This window comes from Watersipora subatra, chromosome 2, assembly GCF_963576615.1.
Source record: "Watersipora subatra chromosome 2, tzWatSuba1.1, whole genome shotgun sequence".
Classification (NCBI taxonomy): domain Eukaryota; kingdom Metazoa; phylum Bryozoa; class Gymnolaemata; order Cheilostomatida; family Watersiporidae; genus Watersipora; species Watersipora subatra.
In genome coordinates, this window is record NC_088709.1 from 11,808,135 (window position 1) to 11,822,010 (window position 13,876).

The following is a 13,876-nucleotide window of genomic DNA, read 5'->3' on the forward strand; positions in this document are numbered from 1 at the left end:
AGTTATGAAGTTTGAAACTTACAGTCGTTTGAAAAAGTTTGAAAACTTTACAATTGTTTTTTTTCTCAAAGCATTTGAACTGCACAAAAATACGTTTCTCATAATATGAAGTTTAAAAGTTAAAATAGTAAATGTTTTATATGTTAAATAAAAATAAACTTTTCTGTCCAAAAACTTTTTTATTACCCAGGCAACGCCGGGTAATAAAAACTAGCACCTTACATAAAGCTACATAGTTTCACTAGTTCCTTCAAAAAGCATAAAGACATTATTAGATTTGTTGCTTTTTCCCTATTGACTTCACAACAAGTTATTATGGCGACCTTGCATTATATCTAGGTAGGCAAATGTCATGTAAAAATGTGTACACAAATGAAACAAAAAGGTTGGCACATTCATTGGTTAACTCTCTTGCATCTGAAACCAAATTTTTGTTTGCAAATACATAACCATAAACCTCAGCCATTTGAGAATAGATTTTGAGACTGACGATAGCCTTAAAGATGTGGACACATCGAATTCTTGTAGAAAAGTACAGATATTTTTTGTCATTTACGATTTTGTTTGTCGTTTCAGGTAATTTGACTGCCAGGATGTTTCAAGATTAAAGTCGACAAACTTGCTCGCAGTTAAAATGATCAAAAGAAAAGAAACGTTTTCAGACTACTACCAAAATGATGCCAAGACTTGACTCCTTATGGCACCGTACTACCAGTACCTTTAGAGGAACTTAAAAAAGCTTTACTACAAAAGACCAGCTTGTATAGGTACTCAAATGTTGTCACAATACTTATCAAACATCCTTGTCTGATAACATCTGCCTAGAATGCCACAGCACAAAAAGAGCACATATGCTAGTGTGTTTATTGTTACATGGCCCGCTAAGAAGTACGCCGCTTCGTCACTGGCTTTTAAGCATGACATGGAAAAGAAAAATTTAAAAGGAAAACTCTCCTATTACATTTTGCTATCACACTCGCTAAAAGAATGCAGCAATAAATAGCCACCTCTCAAAGAGAAGGAAACAATATGGTGCCTAAGTTTATATGCCAGCATTGTCGATGGCAGAATGCGAATTTAACTCATAGACACAGCTGAACCTGTAGTAGTCGGAGCTACAGTATTACTATAGAAAGCGAGCCAAGGCATACTATTGTAACTCGTATGACTAACATTTGTGATCAAACAACTCCATGTCCTTCAGACAGCTGGCTTGAAGACTATTAGTGGCTCACATCACACCTCACAAGTTTATATAATTAGTGAGATGGTCAGAGATATGCTAGTTGGTTCTGCATCGATCCTACTTTATATCGGCAAAATTGGTCAATAAATGATCGCCTGTATGTCTCAAAATCTTGTAAACTTTAACATGTTTATAAAGTCAATCTCACTTTTTGCCTGCTAAGAAAATTTTAGAAACATAATCTTAGTGCAGAGCAATGAGTTTTTATTTATTTGTTTGGTTTGGAAGTGAAAAAATTTGCAAGATTATGGTGTATTCAACAAACAGCACATACATTAACTACTAATTAATTATGACCAAAAGTAGCCCTCAGCCTCTGCCATTACACTTTCCTCCAGTGGAGGTCCTTGGAATATCCACTCAGCATCTGGAGACTAGAGCAGTTAAGACCAGAGCCGGGGCTGTCACGCTCCAAATGCTACGCACTGAACCTCCGACTCCGCAAACGCTCGTTTTTTTCAGACAGCTTTCAAGCCTGTGCTAGACTGGCAGTACGGAGGGATAGGTCCTGCCAGTGGCGAGTGTCTTTAAGCAGCTAGTGTGCTCATTCCTCCGGCAGGCGATAGAGGAACTCGTTGGCTGTTGGCACTTTTAGCAGGTGAACCAGTTTTTCAGCACAAGATTCAGGTCATTTAAGAACCTCTTCTGCTCTGTCCCTTGGTAACTCAGAGGCGACTCGAGTTGACTTGTACTCCGATGACTCGGCTCTCTTCTTCAGTTGGCTTCCCTTAAAAAAGTGCCTGTATAAACTGTCCAAATTAACTGCTGGCCACAGCAGTTAAGTAGGACAGGTTGACAAGCATGTTCAGTGTGGGAGCATCCGACTAAGTCGGAAGTTCGGTCAGCCATCTCCTGGCCTGCAGAACAAAAAGCCACTTGGATTTGTCTGCTAATCAGACAAAGCTCCCAGACTCGACATTTCTGCCTGCCTTCTCATGTGTTAATTGGTCACGAGAGACATGCTGCTACCGGTAGGGGCACACTTGGATAGCGAAATGTTGAAGAACATGTTGTCTATTCTGTCGGGTGCGAGCAGTGACACCATACAAACCACAATTGGTAGACTAACTCAATGCCTTGGTCACTCGGGTCCATATTTTGCTATTAACGTTCTGCTCAGTCAAAACTACTTTCTTATTCAACTCGGCAGGCAGCTTTGCTATCTGTACTCGTAGTTTTTAGGTCGGTGTTTTTGCCAAAGTCGGTGTGCCAACAGGCTCGGTCTCTGACCAACAAAAAATGTAGCCCTCTCAGACAACTCGGCTTTTTCCATTTTCTCTATCCAATTTGGAGGCTCGTATATCTCAAGGAGTGCTTCACTAGGTTCACCCGATTCACTCAGTTGGCTGCTTGGCATTTCCTTGAAGGGAATGATCTAAGCAGGCATCAACTGGTCGCTTACTGGCAGATTGTCAACTAGGTGTGATTCAACGTAAGCATCTCTGGGTAAAACATATTTGCCCATTGAAGCAGTCTGGTCAAGACACTCTTTTTTTCTGTTGCTGGCGGATCACACTACCTCGTACGAGTTCCCCTGTCTTCATTGACTTAAGCAGACTCAACATTTCTGCCAAAGAGTTTACTGCCTCACTTAGTAAAGTCCTGTCGACTGTTGATCGGGGTCAGTGGTGTAGATATCAGTATATCTCCGGAAGAATACATACTCACTGTAAGGTGCAAAATCAAACTGCCATGACCCACTAATCTCCCGAGGTTGTCACTTCTCCTCAGCCTCTGTATTCACATGCAAGGGGAGTTTAGGATTGGCTGCTACTGCCTACTCTCTATACCGATTCGGCTGTCAAGTGATCTGAGCAGGCTGGGGGCTGTGTCGTGTGACACCAGGTGCTTTTTGCTTCCAGCTTGAAAGCCGTGGAGGCATTGGACTAGAGGGTTGGGCTGACTCTTCTGGAACATCACATTTTTGCTTTTCCAGCTGCCTTCAGAGTTCTTTTAGCTGAGCCTCAAATTTTTGGTAAACTCTTGGCCTTTTGTAGCTTGATCCTTGTGTTTTGCTAGTTCCATTTCAGCTTTTAACCCTGCTTAAGTTTCTTTCTTTTGGCCGTGGTTCTTTTCATATTCACATATTCGCACCTCCACGAGGTTTGACGGTGCTCAGCTAGCCCTGGCTTTGCACAGTTTTTCCAATTCACCACAAAAATGTCCCCTAAATAGACTGGCATCACTGTCTCCAATGCATTCACACTCTTAAGTGTGACACCCGAGCCAAAGAGCGGTGGCTCATCATTTATCTGATGGCCTTCCGCTCCCATATAATTGCCAACCGTTATGCCGGCTCGGAGGTCTAAAGGTTGCTCCGTCAGATTGAAGCACCATGTGACTGCACTTCTCTTTGACTCAGGCCAGTTCAAACTCATAGCCAACAGCAGCCCACTGAGGCAACCCTCAATCATGTCAGAGGCCACCCATCCACAGAGAATACGGGTTGCGGCAACTTCATAGCACACCGGTGTGCTAGCAAAATTGCTTCTTTATAATACCATCCTCACTGATGTGGCTTACAACAAACACCTTTTCGGTCTTCACATCACAAAGTTGTTTGGGTGGACATACAGCTTCAAAGAATGGCAGCCGGGTCTTATTGGCCATGAGACCGTGGCTGTTTCTCTTTTCCAACAAGTTCCTCAAGCCCTGAGGTAGCTTGACAAACACTTCCTTGCTCAGCAAAGTTGTGGTACACCCAGTATCGATCAGGAACCAGACAGGCTGCAGTTTCAACTTTCCGGTGAGAAAGTAACTGGTAAGATTGGGCCGGTTCAGATTTTGTGCCTTGATTGGTTCTGTATCACCCTTGCCTTGCTAGACAAGCTTTTCTGTTCTAGGGACTGTTGAGTTTTTGGAGCAGCTTTTTGAATTGTTCTCTGACTCTGCCAGGGTGCTGCCGTTACAACTCTTCACTATCTTTACTAAAGTAATTATCCTTTAGACAAATACTTTAGTTCATATTTATGTTTGCATTCAAGTATAATAGTGCAAACATCTTTATAGCTTTTAGACTTCATAAAAATCATCCACAGTAAATAATAACTGATTGAAGGGATAAGTAGATAACTAGAGAATATGTAAATGTACATTTAACACATTGCGATTTAAATTTCAGTTTTATGACGTTTCTGTCTAATCTTAAATGTCTAAACTCAAAACTGAACAGCAGTGAACACTATTCGTACCAATTAGAGGTTTCTATTATATAGTTATCAGTTCAGTATGATTTGATTAACCTTTTTCCTTTTCTGGAAACATTGGTCAGCTTTATGGCTGCCACAAGTGAAGTTTAAAACGAAATATACCAGTCAGAACTAATTTATAGATAGCATATACTTTATCGTCGTCATGTGAAAAAACAACAATCAACCAATAAGGGTGGTTTTGTATTTATTCGTGTTCGTATTTATGAATTTGGAGTTATCATCTTTATAAACTGTAAGTGAACACTCCGTAATTACGTTTTTGATGACCCACGAATGAATCCATTGTCAGAAAGCAGGAGCTTGGTTACTCCAGCTAATAATCAATCAACTATTTGTAAAGACTCAGCAGTGTTTTTAATACTGCATCAACACAAATACACTTGCCCACTGTCAACAAGCTCTCTCTACTTGGTTATTACGCACTCTTGTGTATAGCTATCAAGGTAAAAGTGTAAGCGGTATGTATGCTTTTGAGTCCTATTTTCGTTGCTAATCGTGTATTTGTAACTGTAGCTACATTTTGATGACCCACGAATGAATCCATTATCAGAAAGCAGGAGTTTGGTTACTCCAGCTTATAATCAATCAACTATTTGTAAAGACTCAGCAGTGTTTTTAATACTGCATCTATTTAGGTTAAAATACGCGCATCATTAATATTTGTAAGTTTAAATTATTAGCTTGCTCAAATTAGCTATTGGCAATGTACCCGTAATTAAAGCAGCGTTTACCCAACTTATGGAAACATTTGCTTATAAAAACAAATATTGCTATTATGTTCTCAGCCAACCTGTCTATTGCTTCAGTTTGTTCATACTCATCTTCAAGGTCAGCCAGCTCATAAATTCCTGATAAACTGTTGACAAAAGAATAGTTTCCATCATCGTCATCGACAAAGGAGTAACCTTCTCCTAAATAGTCAAAAACCTGTTTGAGATTACATAAGCTGGCAACTGGCCACTGTCAATTAACAAGGTTCTAATAAATTTGAAGGAGCATATCAGCTACTAGTTACTAACATGTTGATAATATTGTTAACTTTCAATTGTAATTTTTTATGTATATATTTTACAACGCCTAATGAAAAACCATTAACATTCATTCAATCGCATTAAAATAAAACTCAAAATTGCAGAAAAAGGCTGCTTAAAGCAACATAATTTTAATAAAGTATAGAGAAGACTGTTAGGGTCCTGATCAATCAGCCCTTTGTATAGAGAACTGAATGTATGTACATTACATTGAGTTAGCCTCAAGCACTCAGCAATCTCACCGTTGTTAGCCTCACTCTGATGTATTTCAGTTGTTAAGGTTGGGGAGCCATCCACTTGTCCTTTACTGTCTGAGTTTCTGAAATAGTGCTGTAGTGATAACCTTTGTAAAAAAGAATCTTTGCAATTTTACAAAAATTAAAATGAGTTAACAGCTGTTAGCTCTGACATTAAACAAAACATTTTACTATCTATGAGCTTCAACCAGGTTCTCGAAAACATTATTTTACCAACTTCTGTCTAAGAGTAAACATCTGGGCAAGAGCACTTTAATATCCAGTTTTACAACAACCTACATGTACGTTAGTCTTACCTATTTTTGTTTTTGCGGATGAGAAAGCAAACTACAACAATGACAAGAGTAAGAAGAAGGGCTCCAGCACCTGCCCCTATGTAAAACAAAAGCGTGTCATCTGTAGCTGCTGACTCTGGTGAAGCCGTCTGGTCAGTAGTATCCATTGCTGCTTCATCATCAGTTACTTTTGTTGTCTCAGAATCTTCTGTTGTTGACGTTTGAGCTACAAATATTGTAAGAATCGAGATGCTAGAACTATTCAGCTGCGATTCAACCTAATATTTGCTTGAAGATCTAATCCAGCATACATGTAGATAGAGACACAAACAGGTAGATAGATCAATAAATAGATAGACAGACAAACAGACAGTCAGGCTGACAGACAGATAGATAGACAGTCCGATAGACAGACAGACAAACAGACAGACTGATAGATGGCAGCAATCAATTGGAGAAGGCGTTCAAATAGAGGCTGGCATTGTATTTTTCGAATGGCTCGTCAGAATTTTGGGATAATATATTTAGCCCTTATACTGGTTAAGCGAATGTCATTTATATTTTGCACTCTCTTTTATGGTGGAGCGATGTTAAACCTTTTGCATGCAATAAATCTGCTAACTTACTTCTAGCTTTTCAAAGATCTCCTAATAGATATGCCTTGAGAAACCGAAAAATATCTCTACCGTTTAATATTTATCGTTTGCAATTAACCTGTGATGATATTATAGTCTGAGTCTAGCTTTGAAATTTGTTAGAGCTTTCAACTTTTATTTCATCCTAAATTTGAAGACAAATTTTTATTTTATATGTACATATATTTATCAATGTCGCATAAGAGCTCATTGCACCCATTGATATGTTTGTTACAGTTTGCAGCCAAAACTAGGTTTTTATGTGCAATAAAGGAGGAGTTACGAGTGTCGATCAATTGCATGATCAGATTACCACAAGGATGGCATCAAATAATATGCGATAAATATGCAAATTTACAAGTTATATAATGATAATCCATCAAATTCTACAAATATATATTTATTAACAAGTGACCTAAACAAACCATACTTATATTACATGCAGAAACAAAAGTTAACGCGTTTAAAACCAAAATATTTGCATTGTTTGCTCGGATAACTTCGTTCTGATTGTTGCTTTTAATGGAACTGATATATCTAGTTGTCCAGTACCTTGCACAATGTCTCGGAATTTCAATTCTTCCTCTGCACTGCATAACTAGTCGATATTAATGTACAAACAACCTTTTGGCTGAGCAAAACTTTTACCCGGTGTATTTAGCAAAAATGCTATGCACAAAAGTTTTGCTCGCAAAAGTATTCTTTGGCCTACAACTAGTGGTTCATTTAGCATCGTAAATGTAAACCATTTTTACATACATGTACTTTGAAGTATCAAGACTGCGTTAAAGAAAAAACTACTAATAGCCTGAAAAAATTTATTAATTATTTCTATGGTGTTACTTTCAAAGGTTTAACAAAAAGAAAGTGGAAAGCTTTTGGAGTTAGACAACGAGTTAATTGATTGCTATCGATGTAAACGATTCATTATTAATACGATTTTATGGGCAGTTTTCTACTGATCACTTGATATTATGGGTTCATGAAGATCAAAGATTGTCAAAGTGGCGAACAAATGGAGGTGGCGTTCAAATAGAGGGTAACGTTCAAATAGAGATTTTATGGTAAGTGTATCGAAAGAAAAAGCTCTTTTTGCAAAACTCTGTTCTATGATATGGATTGGTAAGGTGTTAGTATCTAGTATAAGGTGTAGTAGTTTTTCTAGAGAAGTAGAATGTAATGGATGATCAGGTAGATTAGAGATGCAGTTTGAGTATTTTAGACAGCGAGTACCTAATAACACAGGCAGCTCATCAGCGTTAAGGGCAAGATGAGGAACCAATGTGATGTCTAATGACTATCACATGAAGAGCTACTTACGAATGCAGTGCAGGTAGTTGGACTTCCAGTTTGAATCGCTGCAGTCTATAACCATAACCATTGACTGCTCAGGAGTCCAGAAGCCTGGTAAACATTCTACTCTGTATTTATTAGGACTCGTACGCTCGGCTGGTTTTGAGTGGTCTATAGCTGGAGGGCAGACATCAGGCTCTAAAAATAGAGCATCAGGCTCCATCCCCGGCTTTTCTAAAATTAATATATTATTTTTTTACTAAATGATAAAGTGTAAAGCATTCCATAATCTGAATAGCAAAACAGAATGGCTCTGGTAAAATTAGCTATCCGAATGTTTCTGAAAAGACAAAAAGCCAAAATACAGTGTTTGCGGTCTTTTATTTGTTAAGAACTTGTAAAAACTTTGTCAGCATGTCCAAAGTTAGCATGCCTATATTAAAAATTTACAGATGAAGAAATAAGTGAATTATGCAGTCTTTGGTATTTCTGTTTTTTTAAGCTAATACCCTAAAGAATCTTAAACTATTTTTGACTCACAAGTTCCTTCAACTACTAGCATGTACTAATTTAATAATAATATATTAATGTAGTTTTAGAAACAACTTTTCAGCTTAAATAAATCACTATTATGCATTTCTATTGTCTTCAAATGCTTTTCAAAAGGTTTTGATTTTTCGTATAAAAATTACTTACTAATACATGCTAGAATAGATGATCTCCAGTCACCAGAACAATCAATGGTTTGCTCTGTTGTGTTCATATATGTCCAATAACCTTCCTGGCACTTGATATTGTACAAATAAGTCTCATTTGTCTCCTCTGCTGGGTGAGCATAAGCCAGCTTTGGCGGACAGGCATCATACAGGACTGTATAAACAAAAACAACTATATTAAATCTAAAGTAGTAGGTCTTTATATTTGCTAACACAACAATAAAACTTAATTTATGTTCAAAGGCTGTTCCAATAGTAGTACAAGAGAGATATGACCTTTTAAACAATATTTTTGTAATGTATCACCATTTTCTTTCTTGATTTTTAGACTTTGTACAGCATCAGTTACTTTTTAGACAATAAATAGGCTGAGCATTATATGGGTACAAGCCTTGGGCTTGTGTTGTAAAACTGACAAAACCTCACTGAATTAAAAGAGAAAACAATTACAGACAGAAAATACAAATATAATTCTTTCATTTGTAAACAGTTGAGAAAAATTACTTGGTTGAGTTTAACATGCCCTTTTGAGATTGCTGCAAAAAAAAGTTTTTAATATATCATTTTGTCATTTTCAAATGAAAATAACAGAAACATTTAGCAAAATGTTTGTAATTTAAAATAAGGAAATGCCACTAAAACAAACAACAGTTCCAAACTTGAAGAAACTGTGTCTGGCTTGAGTTAAAGGGCTGAGAGTTGTTAAGTTTGTGTTACTTTACCATCATATTGCAAAAGGAAGCCGGCAGATGTACCAATTCCCGCTTTGGTAACAAACTCAAATGAAATGGCTTCAGTCAGAGGCAGCAGATCGATAGTGATGCCGGTCTTATCACCGCAATACCACGTGGTATCATCTTTCCAATAACCTCGCAGTCCAACAATTCTCAAATAGTCTTCACAGAGTTCACCGTCGTAGGTTGACAAATCAAAATAGAGAAAGGTCAGCCGAATAGTATTCAAGCTAGATAGTCTAACTATAGTCAAATTGTTGCTCTGGTCATCTCTATAATGATTTAATACATTTTGTCCTTCATCAAAGTTGCTGTGGCTAACAATGTATCCTCCAGTACCAGGTTCTATCTTTTCTTCACTTCCCATGATATAAGCCACTGAAAGTATAACAATGATTACAGTATGAATTGTAGAGACTCAAATGGATGTATGTTTCTAAACCCATTACCATTATCCCATTGTTTGTACCAAGTTTACTTAAGAGCGAATCTCAAACAGAATCTTGTAAAATGAAATATTAGTTCTGTTTGAAGGGTCACGAATCACCAAGGCTTTTCTGTCCATTTCATCTGTCTCACAGACTTAGTCAAGCTATAATTCTTGTAAGCCTAAACATCATTACTTTCCTTCAAACTATGGACCAACAGCGTAGGTACAGCACCATCCAATAGGGAAACAAATAAAGGCTATAATTGTCCAATCATATTGATCATACTTCTTCTTGAATTTATGGAAGCTAATACTACTTGGTTGGCACCAAATCTTAGCAACTTTATGGTTTTGGCCTAATGAATTATCACTGTTAAGTCACGGCTAGAGGTCAGCAAGTGAAGGTCGCTGTTAAAGGTCGGTTTATGAAGGCCACTGTTAAAGGTCGGCTAGAGAAGGTCGCTTTTAGAGGTCAGCTAGAGAAGTTCGCTGTTACATGTCAACTGGTGGAAGTTCAGGTTTTAGACACACTCACAAATTAATGTTGTATAGCTCAGATAAACCCTTCTGACTGTAAAAAAACATTTACAATACTGGCATTGTGTATCCAACAATACTATCATATATAATAACTGCTAAAATCAAGGAAAAGCTTTGCAGAGAAACAAAGCAACCAGACCAGGGAGTGAGTTGACTCAGTATACACATTTATGCTAGTTCAAAGTTGATCAAAGCACGAGGCAAAGAATCAATAAAGCTACCAACTAAATATAGCTACCAATCAATAGGGTTGCCAACTAAATGGAGCTACGAATCAATAGAGCTATCAGCTCAATCAGCTACCGCTTTAGCATTTGCTTATGTGAGAAAAGTGAAAAAGAGCCAATTTCAGGATAAGATGCAACTTTTCAGGAGTTGTGTACACAGACTTGATCTGAAAGTGCATCAATAGACTAACTTAACAATAGTATAAATAACTACTTACTCTTGACATCAATTTGAAAGTTGTAGATGGGACTACTGCTGAGCAAAGAGTTTCCCAATTCGGTAGATTCATTAAGGATAGGATATCGATTTAATACAACAGCTACTCTTGAATCTGGGGGTGGCTCAAAGTGGAAGAGTTGCCCTGAGTTCAGGCTAAAAAGTCTCTTATTAAATGCTAACTCCGCTCCATTTTCATGTGTCAGAATCTGCACTTTATCTGTAGATTCTGGGACGACATTATTATATTGTAAATAAAATCCAATCCATAGCGTTGGTGGAATATCTATAATTTCGACATAGCAGACGGTTTGAAAAGGACAGTCTCGGTAGTAATCTCCAGGATGGCACGGCGAGAGTATGGATAGGGATCTTAGGCTATTCTCTTGGATGTATTCAAATACAGAGCTTCGAACTTCACAATTGAATCCAGTTTGCTTATTGTAATTGGCTGTAATAAAATACTTATTCATATCAGAACATTTAAAGGTCAGCATTTACTCATGATGTCAATTTTATGGTTTTCACAGGCATAGTACACATTCATATGTCAAAGGTTGATATTTTCAGTTGTGCTCTGTTTGTCTACATATAGAAGCAATCACTAAAGACATTTACAAATGTGCAAGTACACCAGCATCGACTTGCATAGGATCAGCACTTTTTAGTACAAGAGGGGATAAGCAAAGCTATGAGATTTAATGAATGACACTACTTCAAAATTATTTATGTTCCAGATAGTTATTATTAAGCGCTGTGACAGAAATTGAAAGCATATGTAACAAATTAAAAGTGAGATGCGGGCGCCACAAACGATGATGGATGGATGACTTACCTGTAAATTGTCCACTTATGCTTTGAATAAAATAAAAGAGAGCTATACTAAGAATGTTATTCAACTTCATTGTCCATACGAAATCTTCTGGTTTCCCAAACAGTATTATAGTATATATATATTAATTTATTGGCAGTAATTTCATTTCAAATAAAGATATTTTTAAAATATGCCAAGTTTTCAAATAGTCAGTAGAGAGTATGGCTAGACACTTGCTAGAAATATTTTCGAGTGCTTTCTGCTTCTGAACGCAAACATTTTTATAGTCATAGGTGAGAAGAGACACGCTTGGGTGCTCCTCTGTGTTACACAAGCTTCTTTGGCTCACTTATGTAACTTACTGATTGCAATATTAATAATTGATATTTATTTCACTCCAGTGTTACTCCAGATTCCCTGTTTGAATATTCTGTTCTATTCTATTATAAACAGTGTTGTCATAAGAGTAATAGTCACTTAGATAGTTTGGCAAGTATTGTTCAGAAGCAATGCACACCATCATATGTGTTAGGTTTAAGCGTAACGGAGAGATAACCAGATGTCTTCATACAGCAAATGATTTAACACTTATCTATGAAGGTAATTCAAAAATTAAATACATGTTTTATAATATTTACTATAGAAAGAGCTATGCTCCTCAGTCCATTTGTTTGAGGCTGTGGTTGAAGGTTGGAAACGCACTGAAATGGAGTTGAACTTGCAACTTTCATATTGTTGGTCCAACATTCTTAGAAGTCAGCAGTATTGATTTGACAGGCATATTGATACAATTGCACCAGTCAATCACCTGCTCACAGTTTGGAATAATTGTGCATGTACTTATTACCCTGATGATCTCTCAATGGCACCATGTACAGTTATTGAGACAGAGGGTCATTGAGAGACACCAGGTGAGTGACAGACTTATTCAACTGATTAGATTGGAGTGAGTGACATACAGCCAAGGAGACAAGCATTCAAGTTGTTAACCAACTAAGACTGTTGAAAGTTTTATATATGATGACGATGATAAAAGCAATTGATTTATAGCAAAATCCAGTCTCAAATACTTCTGCTGATTATTGCAACACTTTCAATGAGAAATTTTTGAATGTTTGTAAATAATATTAATAAAATAGCTCGTTTACAGCTTGTCAACTGAGGAAATAGAAAATATTTGTGCTACTCCATGTCATAAAAGTTCATCAACATACAGAAAAACTTGATAGACAAGTTTTAAAATCTAAATCACATACGCGTTAGTAAGCTTGAAAAGTCAGAAGGATTGAATGAATGAAGGAGATTTTAGTCCCAGGCATAAACTCAGCAATACTTACTAAACCGATGGGATGCAATAGAGATTAAATAGGTTAAATATAAATTAAATTAATTATCATCTATATTTTTGTCATAAATCATTTTTATTACGCTATCACTTCTATTATAGCCAAGAATATCAGCTCAAGTTATCTGACCATTAAGCATTCAATGAGTCATCAATTTCATCTAAAATGCCGAGTTTGTAATCTAAAAAAATTATTTCTAAAAAAAGGCTGAATTGGCTGATATTGCTAAAGGACACCTCAATACTTACTGACCACTGAAGAGCCAATTTCCTGTTGATACTTTAGAGCACCAATTTTGAGGAGAACCATTACGGTGACATGTTAATCGCTATGGAAATCGGAAATGCCTGCTCATGTTTTCCTTACTGTACTTCAGATTATAGGCCAATATTATAATACTAGTCCCATCGTTTGAATAATACCTAAATGTGTTGTTCTGTAAGTTATTTTAAATTGTTGTTATTATGTTCATTTTTCCTGAAGAGGATTGGTTTTAACCTTTATAATGACTTTCTAAAATGCAGCTAATGCCCTCTTCGTTAACATGGTTAGCCAATTAGCATGAGAAATACAAACATGGTCTAAAAAGTGACAACACTCCTATATTATCAATATCAATATTTGACTACCTCCTGTTTAGTCTACCAACTGGTGCCAAACAATGATGTGCAAAGCCATGCAACCCTTTCAATATTTATTTTAGGTCTATTGTAGGTCTGCAATGCTTGTTTCACTGAGGTATTGAGGTTCTGTTGGGTTGCAAAAATATATTAAGGAACTTATGATGCCTAAAAAGTAGCTGTGTTGATAATCAATACAAATAATACATATACAGAAATAAGCAGCTAGTCCAGTAACTGTTTGAAATAACACAAGTTCTATATTACTTACTTTTAAAACTTG

General features: G+C 36.8%; 1 protein-coding gene across 1 annotated transcript in view; it reads right to left on the minus strand.

The window, feature by feature from the left end:
* Nucleotides 1-11,734, minus strand: part of LOC137387438 (uncharacterized) — a 50,830-nt gene extending 39,096 nt beyond the window's left edge. The window contains exon 1 of the mRNA XM_068073864.1: nucleotides 11,649-11,734. Within this exon, the coding sequence (XP_067929965.1) occupies nucleotides 11,649-11,718 (70 nt within the window). The 5' untranslated portion in view covers nucleotides 11,719-11,734. The remainder of the gene's footprint in view (nucleotides 1-11,648) is intronic.
* Between the last annotated feature and the right edge of the window lie 2,142 nt (nucleotides 11,735-13,876).